At 45.7% G+C, this 22,681-nt stretch overlaps 1 protein-coding gene across 2 annotated transcripts in view; it reads left to right on the forward strand.

Annotated features, from left to right (window-relative positions):
- Nucleotides 1-22,681, forward strand: part of RHBDF2 (rhomboid 5 homolog 2) — a 354,741-nt gene that overhangs the window by 268,855 nt on the left and 63,205 nt on the right. For both annotated transcript variants that reach the window (XM_086930686.1, XM_086930687.1), the window contains 6 exons: nucleotides 6,959-7,115; nucleotides 8,005-8,138; nucleotides 13,813-14,008; nucleotides 15,842-16,075; nucleotides 17,748-17,876; nucleotides 18,367-18,500. In XM_086930686.1, coding sequence (XP_086786812.1) covers nucleotides 6,981-7,115; nucleotides 8,005-8,138; nucleotides 13,813-14,008; nucleotides 15,842-16,075; nucleotides 17,748-17,876; nucleotides 18,367-18,500 — 962 coding nt within the window. In that variant the 5' untranslated portion in view covers nucleotides 6,959-6,980. The remainder of the gene's footprint in view (nucleotides 1-6,958; nucleotides 7,116-8,004; nucleotides 8,139-13,812; nucleotides 14,009-15,841; nucleotides 16,076-17,747; nucleotides 17,877-18,366; nucleotides 18,501-22,681) is intronic.

A 22,681-nucleotide genomic window follows, 5' to 3' on the forward strand; every position in this document is an offset into this window, starting at 1 on the left:
TTCGTGGTATAAGTCACTAGGAAAAAACAGCTGCGATAAACAAGAAATAAAGCTTGAGGAGTTTTTTGACCGTGGTGGGCTCAATCTTTAAACATGTAAGAATAAAGTAAAATGAAAACAATGTAACTTGCTCAGATGCAATATTTAATCATGCGTGCGTTTAATAGCACTACCTAAACTATAAAAGAAAAGAGAAATAACATTGTTCACCTCCCTGCTGTAAATAAGAGGGGATTGATTTTTTACCATGTTTTAACAGAGGCGAACTCTGTCAAGGACTTGTGACAATGAGGCAGAACTATAGCAATATAATCTGCTCGAAAGTAGTGTTTAAACAGGCGCGTGTGGAACAGCGCAGGCAAGAATGAACGGAAAGACGATAGCTCACCTTCCTTTTATCGTACTCGAAAAGAAGAAGCAATATCAAAATAAAATCATAAGCTGAAAAGGGAAGCGAAAAATGAAAAGTGAAAACGTATTAAATGACACATACGCAATGAGTAACAAGGACTGGGCAAGAAGGGAGATGGGAATGCCAGCAGGGAAAGTGATGGGGGGGGGGGAGCACGCGAGTGGTGCGCGCGCAAATGGTGATGACTTTTCCTGCCGCTTTGTTGTTCTCAGTGGCCGCGCGGCTCACTGAGAACATCAAAGCGGCCGCAAAAGTGATCACGCAGGCTGACAAATGGTGCGCGCGCCCGGCGCACATGCACTGTACCTGATCCACCTGCAGCCTTTGGGAGCACTTTTAAAAGCCCCTTACTTAATATCTCGCATAGCATCGCTTACGCGAAGGCTAGGCGAGACCTAAAAACATATAAGGTCCCAAAGGCAAGACCTATTGGCTATGCTAATGCCTACAGTTCTCACATTTGCTAGAAGAGCTATCGGTGTTGTACATGACAATGTCTTTTACTGGTGTGTTATGGAGTGGAGTGGACATGTGTGGTGTGGGGTGGAATTATGTGGATTGGATTAGAATTAGACGTGGAATTGTGTGGTTTGGAAATGTGGAGTGTGGAGCGATTGTGTGTAGTGGAATTATTTGACATGATTGTGCAGTGGAATTATGTGGATAGTGATTATATGGCATTGAGTGTACTGGAATTATGTAGAGTGTAACTGTGTGTAATGGAGTTAATTATGTAGAATGGTATTGTGTGTTGTGGAGTGGTATATATTGGAGTTGAATAATGTGGTGCGCTTCAACACAAAAGGTAAGAGAGGCACAATTATAGAGGCAACAATCATTGGGTTTGATCATCAGTTACTTTGAAAACAGACGAAAAATGAGTTTCTTCGTCGGCCGCTTATTGGTGCTTTATTATGAGCCCTGCGGTTTAGCGCGACACTCAATGCCCTCTAGTTCCTGTTTTTACTTAGCGTGAACCACTTACACAATACTGTGAACTTTCTGATTCTTTGAGCATTCTTAACCAGACATTGGAGCAGGATTTCATTACTAATGTTATCCTTTTAGTTGGGCGAACACCCTATGGAATCTGGTTGCTTTGTGGACCATACTTTGCCCTGAAGAAGCCCGCTAGGGTGAAACCCGTTGGCTCTGTTGTATAAATCTTTGAATGAAAAGGATTCACTTCACCATTTAAAGAAAAAAAGGTTGTTCCTGTCATCGTGGTTCTTTATGTGGGATCAAACCCAATGATTGTTGTCTCTATCATTGTGCCTCTCTTACCTTTTGTGTTGATGTGTTGTATTTACGACCAGAACGGGGGCTGGTCATTTTTTAGAGACTCTGTAAATTAGGTATCATTAGCTTATTTGATTACTCTTTTGGACAAACACGGGTTGTTGGTGTGGCACTGCACACCCTGCCACCGTGTATGTGAGATAATGTGGTGTGGTGTGTTAGCTTTTGCAACATGATGTAGAATTTTGTTGTGTGGATTGGGTATGTGGTGTGTTGTGGAATTATGTTGTGGAGTTGAATGGTGTAGTTTGGTCTGGAATTATGTGGTGATGCATGGAAATGTGTGAAGTTGAATTGTGTGGCGTTGAATTGTGTGGCATGGAACTGTGTGACGTTGAGTGCAATTATGCTGATTATAGTTATGCCAAATGCATTTGTTCACTGCTATGCAGTAATCCGAAAAATACTTTACAAACTTAATTAAGAATGAACACGTTACTTCACAATATCTAAATTTGATGAGTTCATTGCAAAACATCTGCTAAAAGCGGAATAGGCCACTAAAGCGTTAAAAGCCAAAAGACTGCATACACAGCCATATCACTGAAAAGTGTGCCATGTTTGAGTATCTCAAAAACAACAGTTGATGGACAGAATGCAGAACAATGTCATACATTCACCCCAGTACAGAGATCTGGGCCTAAATCCATTGTTGTTTTGCACTCCACAGCACCCCAGTTCAGACATGGCCATATGCAAATCAGCCTTGACCCTGTGCCTCATGGAAACAGTCCAGCCCGAACTGCCAAGCCATGTCTTCCCTGGACCAGAATCAAGCATCCTAGGACCGGTTTCTGGCTATCGGCCATGATCAGCCAGAATAGCTTGACTCCAGTGGCGTGGAGAGCACGGGGCTCACGTCTGAGCATACCCATCCCACTCTGGGTGACAAATGCAAAAACAACAGTTGATGGACAGAATGCAGAACAATGTTATACATTCATCCCAGTACAGAGATATGGGCCTACATCCATCGTTTTTTTGCACTCCACACCACCCCTGTTCAGACATGGCCATATGCAAATCAGCCTTGACCCTGTACCTCATGGGAACAGACCAGCCCGATCTGATTCCGATCCAGGGAAGACATGGCTTGGCAAGCATCCTAGGATCTGTTTCTGGCTACCAGCCATCATCAGCCAGGATAGCTTGACTCCAAAGGCGTGGAGAGCACAGGACTCACGTATGAGCATACCCGTCCCACTTGGGGTGACAAATGCAAAAACAACAGCTGAAGGACAGAATGCAGAACAATGTCATACATTTACCACAGTACAGAGATCTGGGCCTAAATCCATCGTTTTTTTGCACTCCACACCACCCCAGTTCAGACATGGCCATATGCAAATCAGCCTTGACCCTGTGCCTCATGGGAACAGTCCAGCCCGAACTGCCAAGCCATGTCTTCCCTGGACCAGAATCAAGCATCCTAGGACCGGTTTCTGGCTATCAGCCATCATCAGCCAGGATAGCATGACTCCAGTGGCCTGGAGAGCACGGGACTCACGACTGAGCATACCCGTCCCACACGGGGTACATTCACCCCAGTACAGAGATATGGGCCTAAATCCATCCATTTTGAGGATCTAGCAATATTTAAAGAAACATGCATCATTGGAAACATGGAAAAGCCCCATAACAGTTAAAATGAGACACGTTTTGACTGCTGCTGGACCAGTGTCTCATTATAGCATGCAACAACTGTACGTATGTGATTTAATTTATGGAATCAATGAGCTTGTTATCAAATGCAGGAGATGGTTATAATTTTTAACAAAAAATGTATAGAACGAGTTTCCGCTGGGGATATTATTATAACTAATAAACATGTACCTGCAAGCTGCTGTCTGCCATTCATCACTTAAGCACTAAAATAAATCTGTAGTTAGGGAGGTTTTCTAAATTATTCAGCTGAGAACAAAGGAGCCTGATTGTTAAGGCTGTTAGGTAGCTAAACAGTATAAACTGAAAGTATTGACATATTGGTGAACTGTAAACACTTGACCTTGGGAGTGGACAGGACAGTTCATCGGTAATGAAACTAGAAGAATTTGGACGCACATTGGAAACCTGTAAAAGCAGGACCTGAAACATCTAGAGAGCTGCAAACCATCCGGGAGTGCTTCGGCGAGCTAAAAAACGTGAATTGGGAGCGCGCGTGAAAGCAGTGGAGCTTAACAAAAAAAAGGCAATTAATCGAAAGGCAACTATAGACGCTGCAAGTGTATTGGAAGGAGGAATGTGTAAATGCTTTGAGGAAAAAAACAGCTGACATTTCGAAAGCAGGATAGTTAGTGGAAACAAAACAAAAAGTGAAACAGAGCACAGCGCTGAGCCACGTGGGCTCCAAAACCATGTAATTAAAGTTTAAACTACAAGACAGCGCAGTGCCATGCGGAAAGTATAAGCACACAGCGGTAGAGCGTGCCGTGCCTGCGAGACCAACTACGAAATAAGCAGGGCCATCTGGGGTAGGGGGGGTGTGGTATTGTAGTCTGGGAGGAGCATGAACAGCGCTAGTGAAAACTACTCATAAAAAAAGAAATAGAAGCAGCAACAGGCGGAAAGCATGTGCGGGTAGAAAGCTACAATAACAAGACGTGCGGCCGCGCGAGGGAGAGCAGGAGGTGAGCCAGTGAGTGGTGTGTGCGGCAAAGGAAAGCCAGGGCGCTGAAAGCTGATGAATCCCTTTAAAGTTATGCAAATGCTAATGTTTGAGCAAGCGCATATATGTCTAGAAAAAAATGTGTGGTCACTCATTAATGGCTATGATACAAAGCAGTGAAATCATACGTGAGAGGCCGGTGTGCCTTTAATTTGCCAGAGTCTCTTGTACAAACGCCTTCCGGTGTTTAAACCTTGTAAAAACAACCAACTGTCAAACCAAAGGCAGCTTGACAGGCTCATGGTTGGGTGTTCTATCGTAAATAGCTTCTTTAAATGATGCACATGCTAATATTCAAAGGACGATTCCATAATGAAAAACAATTAACTTAGCACAGCGTGGTAAAGCAAAGTCTGATTGAAGTGGATATTTAAAAAACACTGTCTAAGTAAAGGCTGTGTGTGATACACTTTGTGATCACTTTTGCGGCCGATTTGATGTTCTCAGTGGCCGCGCGGCTCACTGGAAACATCAAAGCGGCTGCGAAAGTGATCATGCAGGACGACAAAGGGTGCACGCGCCCGGCGCACATGCACTGTACCCGATCCGCCTGCAGCCTTTGGGAGCACTTGCATAAGCCCCACTAAATATCTCGCAGAGCATCGCTTAGGCAATAGCTAGGCGAGACCTAAAGAGCATCGCTTACGCAGTAGCTAGGCGAGACCTAAAAAACAATGGCTAATAGTAATGGAAGGTGTCCTAATACATTTCAACTGATGTGGAGTCTGTACCGAGCCTGGCATGTATGCATACTCAACATTTCATGTGAGAATGGGGAGGGTTGAGTGGGTTTAATGCTGAATTAATTCATAAAGAAATATCTTAAAATCGGGTTATATTTGGTAGTGATTGGTTTGCCATGTGACGTGCAACTCCATTTGGGAAGGCATGCAGTTTTACACGAGTAATTGTTTTGCCTTGTTATTGAATTTGACATCTACATCTACACTCAGGGTTACTGCTATCTGGGCTGTGCTACCTGTCTCTACACTGTGGTGTGGCTGCCCGTACCTGGGGTGTGGCCGGATCCGGTTTGGTTCTAGATTATGACATCATGATTATTGCTCGATTGTTATAGTTTTGCTTTTTTTCCTTATCTATCTGTATAGACATTTTGGTGTCTCTACCCTCATCCCGGGCATTGCCTTAACCTGTATTGTGCTTGTTTTTGTAATTATTTTTATTGCTCGCTTGTCATGTTATTGTCTGTTGACCTATCTGCCTTAAAATTGAAGGGTCAACTCCCTCTTTAGGGGTGTTGCCTTATCTTGCTCTTATTTAGGACACTCAGGGTTCTATACACCTCCAATTTTCAAAAGTCTTTGGGTGAGTGGGACTATTTTCTGTCAACTCACAACTTCATCGCTGTATTTCACTCTTAGAAGGTTTCCCACGTGAAAGGTTCACAGATTAGAGGGCCGTGTGTTTGGATCGTTTGGGCTTGGCCTTTATACCATAGCAATGCTTGTTTGCGTGCGCTGGCAACAGGATCGTGAGAGTGGATATGGGCATTTTGCTAAGGGCACCAAAATCTGTGTGGCAGGCCCTGAGATAAGTTAGCCTTGTTTTTTGGGGGGGAGGCAGATGGTAATTATTGCAACATGAGGTCTGATTTGGTTCCAAGAAGTACTGAGGGGAAAGCAAAGCAATGGGTCATTTCTTAAGAAGAGTCTCACTTCCTCCTTGTGCTGAAGGTCACACGGCAGAGCTTGGCTCATAGGCTTTGAAACGAAGGCTCAACCCTCCTTTAATTCAGCAGTATAACTAATAGTATTAGTTAGCATCTCAATGCCTATTCCTATCTGGTTTTCTTATTTTTTTTTTGTAATCGGCATCTTGTAACACATTTTCCGCTTAAGAGGTGGCAGCAGCGTATTGATCCCGTAAACACTTATAACTATTGCAGCGAGGAATAGAGCAGCAAAAAGTGTGAGGTACACAAGGTAACAACTCGGTGCCCTGGTAGATGAGGAGCTGTTGTGTAGCTAGATGCACAGAAGTACTTTGACTTTTTGTTAAAATCCATTGATGTATTTGCTCCCGTGGTTCTTCAGAGGGGTTACTTTGACGCCCTGATTTTGTAAGGTCTGTCCTGCTGGGGGAGCTCGGCTGTACGAAGGCGGAGTCTGCAGATGTAGAATGTTATGACACAAGTGTAGGAGGAGACATTGCTTCACTGCCAACATCCCGTGGGGTGAATCTCCCATAACAATTCTGAAATCTGAGCGGATACCTCTGTTGTCTGAGTTACAGGGCGGGAAGGGCTATGGAACATGGGAGTTTGTATGGCTGGAGTACATGGCCTAAGCCGTTTCGTCTCTGACTGATGACCCCTCTGCTGAGTGAAGCAAGAGTCGGTGAAATCTATGTAACCTGAGAGATGGCTCCGCTGTATCAAACGCGAGTGTGTAATATCTTGACCTGAGCGATAGTTGTCTTCCGTCTTAGGTCCTAACTCTTAATACTTTCCTGTTTCACATTCATCATTTGATATCGTCACACATGCATTTGGATCGGGTGAGGGTGTAGGACTGTCACCAAGCGATGCTGCTGCTTCATATCTCATTCCTTCCTCCCTCTAGGTCAACCAAGACCTTTTACAAGATGTCGACCTCCGACAATAACGAGCTGAACAACCAGAGCAGCAGTCGCCTGCAGAGCCGGAAGCCCCCCAATTTGTCCATCACCATTCCGCCAAGTGAAGAGCCCAGAACCCGCAAGATGATGGAGCTGACACAGGTGTGATGGCCCTCAAGCTAGTCATGGGTTCACGGGTGGTTGGGGCAATGGGGAGAGAGAATACAAATGTACAATTGCAAGAACCACAATCCATGCAGATGAAGTGGCATCTGCTGTTGTGCAGCAAGTCCTTCCCAAAACTATCTAAAGCCTGTATTTCACTTAAAAATAATTCTGTTTGACCCTTCCATCACCTTATTTGAAAAGGCCAAGCTTACATTTTGTGCCTAAAATGATCTTTGTGCGTGGGTATTAATAAAGCATGAACTCAAGCCGGTGGCAATCGGGCACTGTAAATCACCAGCGGCAAAGATAAGTTGGTGAACATGTACTGGGCGAGGGGTTCACCATTTTCTAAAGGGAAGAGCATTTTCTCCATCGACAATATACACTTTTCTTTGGGGAGGTGTGTTCTGCTCTTTCTTGAATTAAAGGAGCCTTGGGGCGGTCTTACTGGGTGTTGGGATGTTGTTGAATTGGCCTACCTCCTGTTTTATCCGTTTTACATTTTTCTGCACCAGTCTCACATTCAGCAAAGATGGTGCACTTATCAGCCAGATAGGTCCATGATGCTGCTGGCCTTTAAATAAAGCTTGTGCATTTCCTACTCTTGGTGTTTTATTCCTGCATCTTCTGCTCCTCTAAGGTGCATCCTCACTGGCTCATGTACTGAGTCTCTGCACTGACCCTTTTGCAGAGACAAAGGCAACAAAGCAAACACCAAAATGCCACCAGGTCCTCTTTCTGCAGTGGTCATGTTAGCCAAGCCCTGCCTTCAGTACGAACAGGACAAGCTGCCCCACCACAGTGAGGTGCAAGCTCTTTTAGGATCTAGACTAGAACAGTGAGAATGAGTGATTTAACTTTGATGTTTTTTCTTCCTCTGCAGCCTCAGAACAAACCAGTGTACCAAAAGAGTGTGAGCCTGCAGGAGCCGCAGGAGCGTCGCAGGAACGAAAGCCATGCTTCTGGGAAGCGACCGGGGCTGCACCGGCAGGGATCCCTGTCCCAAAGCATCCGCAGGTAACCATTCGCTGGATCACTTGCTTTATGTACTCTGGCCACACACAAGAATATGATGCTCAAAGAACTGGCAGAGGGGGATGTGTTACAGCTCCTGAGAGTCAGGCCTTCATCCACCGAGGAGATGCAGGGCTGTGAAGTATTTCATGAGTCACGCGGACATTTTGAGGACAGTCACCTGCTCGATTCCACAAGACTGCTCTCTTAGTCCCTCTGAAGAAACTGATGACCTGGGTTGAAATTTTAAATTTGCACACCTGGTGGCAAGAGTATGACCTAACTCCCAACCAAGGCTGGTGCTTATTTTTTTTGTGAGAGTCTAAAAGTGACCGTTCTCAGCCTTCCTTCCTTTACAGTGTGGCAAATTAGATGCCTCTAGATGTAGAATGGCACCTCGATTACGGTCCGTGCCAAAGACAGAATCCGAGAATTACCTTTAAAGAGAACCTCACCAGCTCCCCTGAACCTCAAAAAAGGGTAAGAATTAAAGCTACACTGCTCCAAAAACCTGTCTCTTTTCAGACATGACCAGGGTTCCAAAAATTAATTGAAAAGCACTTTCCTCTCGCACAAAGGAAGGTTGAGGATGGGCCACTGCTGGAAGCATGTGCGGCACTAAGAGACTCTTCCAAATGAAAGAAGCAATGGTATCCCTGGCAAGGTGACTGCTAAGTAAAATCAGAGACACACCTCAGGCAAAGTAAGCATCACTAAAGGACACCCCGGAAGTAAGAACTGTACCATAAAGTTCAACTGGGGCAATTGCCCCTTTAGTACTGCAGTGTCCCTTGTCGCCTCCCTTCTTCTTCTTTCCCCCCCTGCACTCTGATGAGTTTTTAGGTCGAAGGCCTAAAAGGCTGCGCTTGCGCAGTCTTAGGCCGGAGATTTAATGAGTTTGAGTAGCGGCGAAGGTCCCGCCTCCGTGCCCCCTCTCTCCTTCATTGGCTGGCTTCCTAAACGGAGGCCAGCCATTGGAGGAGAGATGCGTCACTCCAAACAAGCTCCGTCCTTTTCGGATTTGGGGGCGTAATTTTTGATGTTCTTTAGACAGTGACGTTGTCCGTCACTCAGAACATCAAAACCACGCCCCCAAATCGGAAAAAATCTCGGAGCTTGTGTCCGCCATTTTCGATCCTTCGCAGTGAAGGTAAGATCGTGGCTGTTTCCCTCCGTGCCTTCTTCCCCCTGTCTGTTTCCCGCCCCCCTCCCGCTCTCCGTGTATTTTCGCTGTCCGTGTGTGTGTTTCCCGCCCCCTGTTTGTTTCCCGCCCCCTCCCGCTCTCCGTGTATTTTTGCTGTCCGTGTGTGTGTTTCCCGCCCCCTCCCGCTCGTGTGTGCATTTCAGAGCGTCTGTTTCCCGCCCCCCTCCCGCTTATTTTGTAGTAAGCAGGATTTCCAGTTGATGAGGTAAAGGGTATTCTGCATTAGAAAAAGTAATTGCCTGTAGAAAAAAGACACGGTGTCATTTGTTGTGTACCTGCAGAAGTCTGCTACATGTACGTATGCACGCCAATTACCCGCCTGGCTCGGAATCGAACCCTAAAAAGTGTGACGTACTAGTTTTTAGATGGTGTTACGAATCACTTTCATGTTGCTCAGATGTTCTTTTGATGGCCATTTGGGAAATGCGAGTATGTATTTTATCAATTACTGCCGATTCTCGCGTTGCATCAAGGCCTTGGGTGGGATGACGCCCGTTCCTTCAGACGCCCGCGTCTCTGCGCGTCCCTCCGGAGCGCCGAGGCGCGCGTCCTCTCGGGCCCGGTTCCGGGGGCGAGCAGTAACCGGGCTCTGATCCCGCTCCCGGCGTTCATTAGTCGGCCGTCCGCCGGGCGCGGATTTACACTTCAAGGGGATGAAAGACCAGCTGGGAAAGATAAGACGGTTTCCCGCGCGGAAGGCGAGGCGGTGCCACCGCGGTCAGCAGGGTAGCTGCCTCCGCAGAAAGGAAACGCGCCGGTATTTGCAGCGCTTCGCCATCGCCCCAACTGAGTCCAGAGCAGACAGCCCCTCCCCGTTGATTAAAAAAGTACATCCGGCATTTGTCGGCCCAGAACATCCCTCTGGCACTTATGTGCGCAAGATGCTTACCGGTAATCGGTTCTAGATATGGGCAAAGAAAGCATTCCGGCCTCTTTCTAATAATAAATCACACGTTATTCTCCCTCTCTATTCCTCGGGTTTCAAAATGTCGTTTTATTTCAACTCTTTAAGCCACAGTAGTGATTTTCATCAACTCTATTGAGAGCATAGCCCTTTAAACTTCGATATAATTTCCTATAAATGTCATTAAACTGCCCTAGTGTAATCAGAAACTGCTCGGCAATATTAGAATGCAGCTTTGGAAAACTCACGTAGAAACAGGCTTAGTTTTAGAATAGGATTTACCGCGCTCTCATCACCCTTGCAGACATTAGAATTTCTGCAGGGTTGTGACCTGACTTCCCAGAAGTTACGGGGCATAAACCGTGTCTATTACAGACAGTGTCCGACAGACCTATCGGGCAGGCAGGCAGTGCCTGATAGGCTGGTCTAAGAGTAAGAGTGTGGGCAGGTTTTATATTTTGGATGTTCGTGGGCCTGTTTTATGTCTGCTGGGCTGGTTTTACTGTTGATCTCTCCCTGGAAACAATCATTTCCTGCAGCAAGCTTAAATCCATACATTGCAAAAATAATGCCTTCACAAGTTTAAAATTGCACCAGTTTGTAAACATGGGCACTTTTTTGGGCTTTCTAGTTCACTAATGTGGGCCACTTTTATTTTGGTGCGCAGGACTGATTTCTTTCCTAAATTTAGACACACATATTGTGGAGTGATTGAATGTGTGTGGGTCACCTATTAGACAATAGACTGACCAGTCTAAATTCAGCAAACTCAAGGGAACTCCCTTTACTTTGTTTGAGCTTTACTTTACCCTGTTCCCTTGACGTATAAGGGTTACTCTCCTCATATTGATACTGATTTTTTTCCTAGCTGGGTGCTGCTTATATTGCAGTGCTCTCCTGTCACTGATGTGCTGGTGCTGTGAACTGGTAACGGAGGTTGTCTCTTATGCAGTGCACTCCTGTCACTAGGGTTTTCTTACTGCTTCTGACGCTCTGCACGCACATCACTGACATGCTGTTGTTGGTGCCTGCACGACGGGTATGTGTGTATGGTGGGGGGGGGGGGGGGGAGAGGGGTCAGGGCTCACCTGACAGAAGAAAGCTTGTGCGGAATAGTGAACACTTGTGACTATGGGTTCGTCTCTAGTGCAGTGCACGCTATTCATTGGGGACAGTGTTCTGAATTCTACAGCAGGGGGCACTGGTGGAGCATACAGTAGCCAGATGATGGCTGGAATGTGTATGTTTTAGTACTCAACATGGACGATACGTTAGTACTGTACAGTACAATGCTTTGCTGCACTTGAAATTCCCCAGTTGCATTCTGCGTGCCTGCATGTTGAATGGAAAGGTGCTCCAGATGCGGCATGTATCATTGATCTACTGCAGGATGAGACAGTTTGTGGCTGTGCACTGTCCGTGCAAATGTATGCTAAGTGGAAAGGCTTTGTGTTAGCTAGAGGTGTTTAAGTGTGTGTGTGTGGCTCTGTGTATGTGTGGGTGGCTGTGTGTGTGTGTGTGGGTGGCTGTGTGTGTGTGTGTGGGTGGCTGTGTGTGGGTGGCTGTGTGTGTGTGGGTGGCTCTGTTTTTGGGTGGGTGGCTCTGTGTGTGGGTGGGTGGCTCTGTGTGTGGGTGGGTGGCTCTGTGTGTGGGTGGGTGGATCTGTGTGTGGGTGGGTGGATCTGTTTGTGGGTGGGTGGGTGGCTCTGTGTGTGGGTGGGTGGCTCTGTGTGTGGGTGGGTGGCTCTGTGTGGGTGGATGTGTGTGTGGGTGGCTGTGTGTGTGGGTGGGTGGGTGTGTGTGTGGCTGTGTGTGGGTGGCTGTGTCTGGGCGGCTCTCTGTGTGGGTGGCTCTATGTGTGTGGGTGGCTCTCTGTGTGGGTGGTTGTGTGTGTGTGTGGGTGGCTGCGTGTGTGTGGGTGGCTCTGTGTGTGTGGGTGGCTCTCTGGGTGTGGGTGGGTGGCTCTGTGTGTGTGTGTGTGTGTGTGTAGCTCTGTGAGTGTGGGTGGCTCTGTGAATACTCTCTACTACTCTCTAATGCTCACCTATTGCCATTGTAAAAGACAATACCATTTATTTATGTTTAAAAAAAAAAAAGAAAAAAAATGTCATGAGCAATGCCAATAGCTCTACCTTTAATAATGCCGAGACCATTGCATTGTAAATGCTTGTTTGTTCTCTTACTCTTCTGATTGGTATCGTCTCAAACCATTGCATGTGCTGGTGTTATGCTTTTATATGAAGCACTTAAGTGGATCCACACCATATACGAGTGATAAATAAGTAAAGGCTTGCAGTTCATAACATGAAATCAAAAGAGGCCGTCTTTTGCGGTGTAGAGCCCAGGGTTGGGTAGTTAAACTTGAGGACTGTGGTTATTGCAAGGCATAACCTTAATGAACAGCAGAATCAAGAAATGCATTGTGCATTCCTGGGAGGCAGCTCATGCATAAATCCTTTTGAATACAAGGCTGAATTGCTCATGATCTTTTAGATACCGCTCCAAAAAAGTTCTAAAGAAGTCAGATGCTGCTCTGATCTGTGAGAAAAGGCAATTTTAGTTCATGAACCAAATGGAATCAACAATTTGGAAAAGTGATCAAGACTTTAAGTGAGCTCAACTACCAAAGTAAAAATATACTCTTAATAAGGTATTGGATAACATTAAAACACCACCTTAGACCACAGTTAAGGGATTTCATTAATTACCCATGTACCATCTGTGTGATGACTGCAGAAAACACAATGTTTAGTATACATGTGCAAACTAGTCCTTTAACGAGTGTATTTTTACTCATGTAAGCAAATATTGTCTGTTTTCCATAGGTATTTATGCTATGTGCTTCGATATCCTACACATCTAACATCAACATTCTTTCATGTTATGTAAAACTTACAGTTAAACATTATCTACAGGAGTCTCACTCAATTCATTTATCCTGCTGAACAAACTTTATTTATGAAATTGGGCCATTTCCAAGCTTTTGTCTGAAATGATGTAGAGTGAGGAAGGGTCTCATATAACAAAGTTTTGAGAGCGCTGTTTGCTCCAGTCACCAAATCCTTTAAATTCCCTTCTACGTAGAAAGTCGAGAATATGTCTACGTCTAATATGAAAACCAAACCAAAATGTGGGTACCATTACAAAGTAAGATGAAATTAACAGGATCTCCTTTCATACATTAAAGAATGTTATGGTCATTATTTATTTCTGGGCAACTATATCAGTAATTATCCGCAGCGTGGGATCATGTTTGTTTTTTATGTGTAATTGCATCTTTTTGCCTCGTGAACCCTGTATGTAACATGTCTCTTTTTGTTAACATGAACTCTGTCGCAAGGCTTTGTATGGCAAACAGCATGTGGTCTGCCGTCTCCGGTGGGGTTAGATGCAACTCTAAGCACTAAGAGTCCCCTGGAGTCCCAGTGGAACCTTTGTTTACTTTGGTGGGTATTTCTGTAGGTTGTCTTGCCTGCCACCAGTGCCCTGGGTATGTGTCCTACCTCACTGATCGATTCCAGCCTGGTGAGGCATGGATTTAACAATACACCCTGTCCTTTCTTCCTCAGGGGGACCGCCCAGTGGTTTGGTGTCAGTGGCGACTGGGAAGGGAAGCGCCAGCAGTGGCAACGAAAGAGCTTGCAGCATTGCAGCCAGAGATATGGGAAACTCAAGACTCAATATCAGCGGGACGTTGAGCTGCCCAGCCAGGATACTCCATCCTTCCAACCAACCGAGTCACCTGCCCCCTGCAAGTTGCCAAAGGTAAGACCTTTATTCATCATTCCAAGCCAGCGAAGCGCATGCCACATGGAAGCTTCAGAAGCGACATCGTTGCTTAATAAATCAAAATTTCTGTGATTCCTGCGCCCTAACTTGGTCCCTTTCCTGCCTTTCATCATTCCAAACCACTGAATTATCCACAAAGCAAACCTCTTACATCATTCCAAATGCCCCCTCTGGAATTTTTATATGAAAAGGCTAATAATTGAAAGATGCAGTGCACACTCCCTTTACATGTATATCAATGTTCTACAACTCTACAACAGAACCGTTCTTTATTATTCTGAGCAAATCAGTTACCTCCTTTTGTAAATTCTCTTTACCATGCTGCCCATCCATCCTCTAGTTTCCAAATGCAAGGCCTCTTTGCATATTCCTAAGCCACCAGCTCAGATGGTCCTTGGCATTTTTTAAGAAAAGAGCTAACTTTATCATTCTACAGTACCTTACTATGTAAGGTAACAAAGTGGACAAACACTCTGTTACAGATGTTTGTACTGCAGTCAGTTTTTGGCTGCATCAAAGATACTTCCAGGACAGTAGCAGCACTGGCATAGAACAACGAAGGGAAGCTACAGAAGGGGTGGGGAGGCAGGGGAGCAGTACCTCTTCAGCCTCATGCATGCAGGGATATGCAGTCCCTTGTGAGGGTATGCGGGCGTAGGTGACCCATAGCTGATCCTCAAAGCCTTGCAATGCCCCAAAGAGCAGGCTGGAGGCCATGCAGCACCCAGGGAAAGAAAAGAGTAGAGAAGCATGAGACAGTCCCACAACATTTTGGAGCTCAGTGGGGGTTGGGGAAAGGTGGGGGGATTACACCCTCCTTGCATAAATTAAAAACGTGTGCTATGCAGGGTATGCCGCACTGGTAGGACAATAACATTGAACTTGATTAACTCCCCACACTTAATTCAGCAAGCGGAGACCTGCCTTCGTGATTACAAAGCACCTTGTTTTCCATTCCATGAACCCATTCATTAATTTCATGATTCAGAAGTACTCTGTTACTTTTGTACCTTTACCGATCCATCAGCTATCCAAAAGTCAGTCATAAGAAGCATTGATTAATTTCCAAAGAGGTAATCACTATTGATTGATCAACTTTCCAACAGGCTTCACTAGTTAAGCATTAGAACCAATTGGCTGCTCGGCAGAGCATTAGCCAAGCTATCTCTGGATAACCAGATCCGCGATCTGACTTTCCAGCTCCGGGGAGTTGTATATGTGAGCTCCCTCCGTCCATTGGTCCATCCAAAAGACACTTGTTTGGACATCGCCTACGCAGAGGTCCGATACACGGCATTTCAAGAGCCAGCTCATCCCTACCATTTACTGCACTTCAGCCCTTTCAGGGTCCAAAATCCATTCTGATCGGTATCGGGTTCCCTGTTGATGACTTTATCACCAGCTTATTCGATTATGAGCTGTTCATCTACTCTACTCTTCGCCTACTGTGTCCTTCTCAATCTTCCCTCACTGTGTTGAGGATAATAAGCATGTGACGCCCTCTACTAATGAATGCAATGACCATCTGTTTAGCAGGACACAGCCAAACTGTGCAGCTGGCGCGTTTATGATGTATTCCTGGTAATACTTTGTGGGAGAGAAGGGGCAGTCCATTACCACTAGGGGTTCACAGCCATTAGCCCCTTGTTCAGACCGATGACTGATATTCTGTGAAATGCTCACTTTTCTGCCACGGATTCTGCAAGTCCTAGCATCATGTTTCCACTGCCACATGCTAGCATGCCTCTTACTTCTGCTAAGGTCACTTTCCTAGTATTCATATTCTTTTTTGTAATTTACCTGCATTAGATTGTGGATCCCTTGGCCAAAGGTCGTGCTTTTCGGCACCTAGATGAAGTTGACCACCCGCGGACACCTCATTCTGTTCTTCCCACGCCACGTTCTGTCCTCCCACCTGTGACACCTGGAGTCATGTCTCTGACATCTTTCACCAGTGCCCGGTCTGGGTACTCCCGCCTGCCTCGAAGAAAGAGGGAGTCTGTGGCCCACATGAGCTTCCGGGCAGCAGCCGCCATTATTAAGGTGAGTTTCTCCTTCTAAAATGTATGCTGCTACATAGGCACATGCTCTGTTGATCGTTGCACATTTATAAGACAATAGAACCCAGTGGAGCCACCAACCACAATGAAAATTGGACTATAGTGATTTTGGATTGTGATTAGATATTGAGATGGGATTTGTTTGGTGTTTTGTAGATTTGATATGTATGTTGAATTGTTGTTGATGATGATTGGGAGCCCATCCTAGCTTATGCTTGTGCCAAAAGGATCACCCATCCTTACTGGAACTGCAGGAAGAGGGTATTTTAAGGATAGTCTGTATCTGGGGGCCTGGGTTGAGTTTTGAACTGCTGTGGTAGTCTGTCAATGATGTCTTATTAGTGGCTTTCTGTGTGATGGTGAGCAGAGATTAGACCGTTCACTCTAAAACACAGATCCAAGCTAAACGTCAGATACCATACGACATCTTTGGAATATGTTTGACCGCTAATAGACATTGAAGGGTGCAACCTAGTGTTGAGGCCCTGCTTTACTTTCTCAATATTTTACATTCTTCATAATTATTTATTTATTGTTTTTTTTACTCATTGTGTGTTTAAATCATGTTTTGAGGTTACAGGAATTCAAAGGCAATAGTACATTTTCTTTGCACCCATAGGAATCATATTTTGTATTAAAAGTAAAAGGGTTACTATACCTTTTCTGAGTACAGCTCCCTGCTGGAAAGCATCCCTTCTGTGCAATTTTAATTATATGCAGTGGTTAATAAAACAAAACAAATACAGTTGTTATTGCAAGCATATAACTGCCATATTTAGACAGCCACATGATTTCTTTTGTTTTTCTTTTAGAGCCATTTCCTTGCAGTTAAATGAAAAAAAAACAATTGCACCAGCTTCAAAGGGACACACCTATTGATTTTGCCTCTACTTGTTGAACATGTTTTTTTTCTGGGGGGGGGGGGGGGGGGGGGGTAAATGAAACCTGGATCTAATGTCCAACAAACCGATTAGATCATGCTAATCCGAAAAGCCCAAATGTCACTTTGCTACTGTGCCTCGTCTACCCTAGTCATTTCTCTCAGATCAGTGTGTTCTCATCCCTAACCTTGTCAACTTACAGGATCATGAATATCTTAGTGTCAGGATGAAACAAGTACTGCACACCCAGAACCTGGGGCACCCAGTGAAAGATTGGTCTCCTCTCTCTGCCCAGTCACAGCCTTCATACATGTTTTGGACCAAATAAATTACTAGGAGAGAGAAGAATTGTCTGTATGCCCATTCATTCCTTGAAATTTGTCTCCATTGGAATCACGTCTAGAAATGTGGCAAAAGTGCACTCTTCAGGCAATTTTGATTCTTGAGTTCCATTTTGGTAAGTCATTCCTTTAAGAGGAGAGGTGTGAATCTTAGCCAGTGATACTTGAGCCTGACAGTAGGTGTTAAAGTTTTGTTGATATCTGGACCTTGAGGCCTGTCTGTAAGAGGCTCCACACGAATGAAGCGTTGCCAGAAACATTGTATCATTTGCCACAGTCATTTCCTGAAATTGTTCGCAAAAGGGGTTCACTCATCCTTTTACCTCCCTCCAGCTCTACCGGAACCTCATGAACACCGAGATTTGAAGGTAAGCTGGGAATTCTGCACATCGTTGGTTGGGTCTTGATGGTATTCAATGTGTTGCTCTACCAGGGTCGACCGGTGCTGGAGACTCCACATTCCAGGCGCATGACGCAGAAGAGGAGCTTCATTTATCCCAGCTTTATTGACGAGGACACTGTTGATGCTCCTGAGAGCCTGGACTCCTCGTTCTTCAGTAAGGCAAGCATGGTTCCATGGTCACTCTTTGGTGCTTTAAACATTTGCAGCTATGACCCATTACTAGTACTGCACCGCTTATGGGTAAATGAAAGCAAGGAAATCATAGTGCTTGGGTCGCGCGTCTATTGATTGGTGACCTCTGGTTCTTCTTTGCACATTTTGTAATTACCTCTGATTGGCTGATGCGAGAGGAATATCTTTTTGGGGCAGACATGTTCACTTAACGAGGGAGGGTGCTACATCCAACAAGTACATATTCACTGAAACAGACCTACATGATGAGAAGTGCATAGAAGCCTGCACATGCTTTTACGCACTGCCACTCATAGTTGTTTGCTTTCCCTCAAACACAATGACATAGAGTTCAATTTACTGCTTTTGTATGTGTTGGCCACCATTTCTTTGCACCTTTTCTCAGATCTTCTCCTTGTCACCATTGTGATCCCGTGCTCCTCTTCCATCGTCCCTTCTCCTCTCACTCTCATCACAGGTAGATATGCCAGATGAGATGTTCTCCATGCCTGATGACGTCTTTGAGTCTCCACCCCTCTCCGCTGCCTATTTCCGGACCCACCTCTACCATGTTGATGATGGGCCTCCCAGGGATGCAGTGATAGCCTTCAGGTGAGTGTTGGCTCTTGTGGGGGCAAAGCAAGTGATTGAGGCGTGCTGGATTGCTTATGACTGTGCAGAACAGGTGCTGCATGTCCTTCCGTCTTTGCGAAGACTGCCTGCTTGTGTGACTTCACGACTAATCTTAGCTGAACATTTTGTGATATTGAGCTCAGACAGACATACAGCAAATGCTGTATGGAATGTTGCAGTTTTGCATTCTAATCTTGATTTCCCCCCAAACTATTGATTCATTCTTCATTTCCATTTGTGTCTGTTGGTCAACTTGTCAGGTGGTCTGTGTTCCTCGCTGGAGCATCGGTGGGCTCACAGTGCCGATAAACGTTTTGCTTGATGATACTTAGGTTATTATAAGACACCCATTTCATTCAAATGAACCACTTACATCCCTAATGAAATTAGAAACCTAGCATTAAAGTTAAAGGTCCAGCTCCATCTTTTCTATCCCTTTTCCTGCATTACACTTACTCCCACCCTCTCAGACTAGAGTGGCATTTATATACACTAAACCTCAGGAGCAACAAACTGCCAAGAACCAAAGCAGTTGTACTTGATTTACTCCTATTGTGAAGTTCTAGATATGAGGAGCAGGTTTTCACAACAGAACTAGGAAAAGGTTGAATTTCGGGGTTAATTGAGGCACCACTCTTCAACATACAGACCAGTGTCCCCAAATCTAGTGCTTTCTCTCTGCTCAAAAGGACAAGATAACATTTGGCACTGTGCATCTGACAACACTTGCACTTTTCTACATTTGTTTCTGGCTTCTGTTATTTGATACACAATATCTTTTTTTGTCTTATATAAATATGGATCTTGTGTGTATCATTTCCCATTGGTGTTATTCTAAGTGCTGGGGTTTTGACTCACCCTTATGTGCACTTATTTTGTTTAGGTGTTCCTTTTTTCGGGGACCACTCGCATCATATAATTTGGTGAACAGATTCTACGGCGGCCATATTGGGTGAGGGGGCGAGAGTGGTGAGAGCGCTCCAGTCTCCTGTACTTAAGGAGCCCCTAGGAGGCAGGCGCGTGACTGTAGAGCCTTGCCAACACTTTGTTTGTCATCAGAACACGCTAGGAGCAATTTAGAGCTACTGCGTGCAACGTTTTTGTACTTTTAAAAATCGCCGAATTTTACTTCTAAATTCTTGAATTTTCACACTGCTTGCACTCAGCACACCTGGCACCCACTTGGCACAATTTTCGCCTTGTTTTGACGATCCCAGCCGACTTTAGGGCTGAAGATCGAGGTGCAGAGCAAACAGATTCTACGGCGGCCATATTGGGTGAGGGGGCGAGAGTGGTGAGAGCGCTCCAGTCTCCTGTACTTAAGGAAACGGTCGTTCTCCGCGCTAGCGGTCGCGTTTGCGGACACGCCTCCTCAGCGCCGGAGTCACGCCAGAGTCAGCCCGTCTGCGCCCGTCAGCGTTCCGGCAGCAGACGGGGCAGGACGGCTGGCTGGCATTTACCTTTGGTTGGTGCCTTACTCTTTTCGGCTTTAGCTATGTGTTTCTCTTACTCCTCAGAGACCCTTTTAAATATTCGTCCTCCGGTAGGTCGCTGCCACTCTGTCTTTCCTGGTTGCCGTGCCCGTAGGAAAGGTTGCACGGAGTGCGGATGGCGCTTTCCTATACACAACAAGCCGATTTTGATCCATCAACCTATCACTACCACCTGCCTACTCCTTAACACACGTTCCCTAGGCTGTCATGCGCTAGATATTTGGAATTTGCTCGATAACTCTAATATATCCTGCCTCTTTCTCACAGAGACTTGGCTTAGTGATACCTCGGCCCCTGACTTAGTCAACGCCATCCCACCTAACTATTCCATCATCAGGAGGGACAGAACATCTGGGCGCGGGGGTGGTGTGGCTATCATAGTTAACAACCAGCTGCACTGCACTACCTTCCCGATAGACAATATTCAGGACACCGAGGCGCTCGGCTTCACACTTCATTTGTCTCCCCACCAGGCATGTACCGGCATTCTCGTATATAGAACTCCCTGTCCCTTAGGTTCTTTCCTGGATGAATTACAGGTAGCACTTTCTGTCCCATGTCTTAAATCAGAACATTGTTTACTTTTAGGCGACCTAAACATACACATGGATGAGGCCACAAATCCTGACACAATGAAACTCATGGAGGTCACAACAGCATTAGAACTTACACCTTTCATTCATGATCCCACGCATAATAAGGGCCATACTCTGGACCAAGTTTTTTCCACCGTCCCTATTAATGTACTTGCTCCTCAGCCAGTATTATGGTCGGATCATTACTTAATCTCCTTTTTCCTATTAAGTACCCCTCCCCCTAGACCAAATCCCACTACCTCTGCTAAACGACTTTCCAGGCCTTTTCATCTGCTCTCTAATGAGATGCTACTACAGGCCATGTCATGTTCACCCTGCACCTTGTCAGGTAATGTGGAAATCGATCTAGCTCATTACACTGACTGGCTCACGGCTATACTGGCGGATCTCGTGCCTGAGAAAGCCGCTAAACCCGGAAACAAACGTCCTTCTGCTCCTTGGTTCACATCTCAGCTTAGAGAAGCCCGTCAAAACTGCAAGAGAGCAGAAAGAGCCTGGAGGAAAGACTACAATCCTCTGGAGAAAGAAAAATTTAAAAACTTAACTAGATCCTACCACAAGATGATTTGGAGTGGAAAAAAATCCTATCTTGAACGTCGGATAGACGAATCTGTAAACTCCTGTAAGGAACTCTTTAAAATTGTCAAGGATTTTACTTCTCCGTCCCTAGGCATCTCTGCTCAGTCTCACTCAGAACCCTGGCTGACTGAACTGGCACACTATTTTGTAGATAAAACAACATCTATTCAAGCCTCTCTTGCTATTTACTCAAAACAGCCTCAGGATGCTGCTCTTGGTGCCCTCTCCTCTTCACAACCCACCCTCTGGGAATTCCCGCAGCTGACCCTTGCTGCCTCATTAGACCATCTGACAAGCTTGAAGTCGGGCTCTCCTCTAGATCCTTGCCCGGTCTCTTGCCTTAACAAAATAGCCCCTGTGCTAAATGGCCCCATCAATTCCATTCTTAATTCTTCACTGTCTTCTGGCGTAGTCCCCCAGGCTTGGAAGAGTGCTCTAATCCTTCCACTCATAAAAAAAACCAGCTTTGGATCCCATCATACATGCCAACTACAGGCCTATTTCTCTCCTCCCCGCTCTGGCAAAGGTGGCGGAAAGACATGTGCACAGATCTATCTCTGACTTCATCGAGAATAACAATCTGTTGCACACCACTCAATCTGGGTTTCGTGCGAATTACAGCACAGAGACCGCGCTACTTGAAGTCACCACTGCCATCAGAGAGGTCTTGGATACTGGAGGAAAGGCCATGTTGGTCATGTTGGACCTGTCGGCGGCGTTCGACACCGTTCCCCATGATACCCTCCTAACTCGACTCTGGGATTGTGGTCTCCGGGGGACGGTGTGGAACTGGCTCAAATCATTTCTAGCTAGCCGTCGACAAACGATCTGGGCGCCACCTCACTCCGCAGCTATGGCAACTCTGGAAGTGGGGGTCCCTCAGGGGTCTATTCTTAGCCCCCTGCTCTTTAACATCTTTCTGGCCCCCCTTGCAGAGGTTGCGGAGTCGTTCGGCGCTCAGATCGTGTCTTACGCTGACGACTCCCAGCTCTTGTTCACACACAACAAGAATGAGGTGTTCGATGGGATCCGCATTAGAGGCTGCCTAGAAGCAGTCTTTGATTGGTTCAAAAGACACGGCTTAAAATGCAACTCCGATAAATCGGAGCTGCTTTTTTTTGGATGTGTCTCTGAACCAAACTGGAAAAGTTGGTGGCCACAAGACCTGTTTCCACCGGTTAATGCAAGTACCAAGGCTAAAAATCTAGGTATCATTGTTGACAATGAGTTAACCTTTGGGCCTCAAATATCCTGTCTTTCGGGGAAATGTTTCGGGATCCTGCGGATGCTCAGGAAATTCCTCCCCTTGATTTCTATGAACCATCGAAGTGTCATTGTCCAAGCACTTGTCGGGTCGCGCTTGGACTATGCAAATGCCCTCTATCTAGGACTCCCTAAATATCTCGTGAGGAGACTTCAAGTAGTCCAAAATTCAGCTGCCAGGGCTATTTATGGACTCCCTAGACGAGCTAGTGCTTCTGACTTGTTGAAG

The sequence above is a fragment of the Lissotriton vulgaris genome, chromosome 7, assembly GCF_964263255.1.
Source record: "Lissotriton vulgaris chromosome 7, aLisVul1.2, whole genome shotgun sequence".
Classification (NCBI taxonomy): domain Eukaryota; kingdom Metazoa; phylum Chordata; class Amphibia; order Caudata; family Salamandridae; genus Lissotriton; species Lissotriton vulgaris.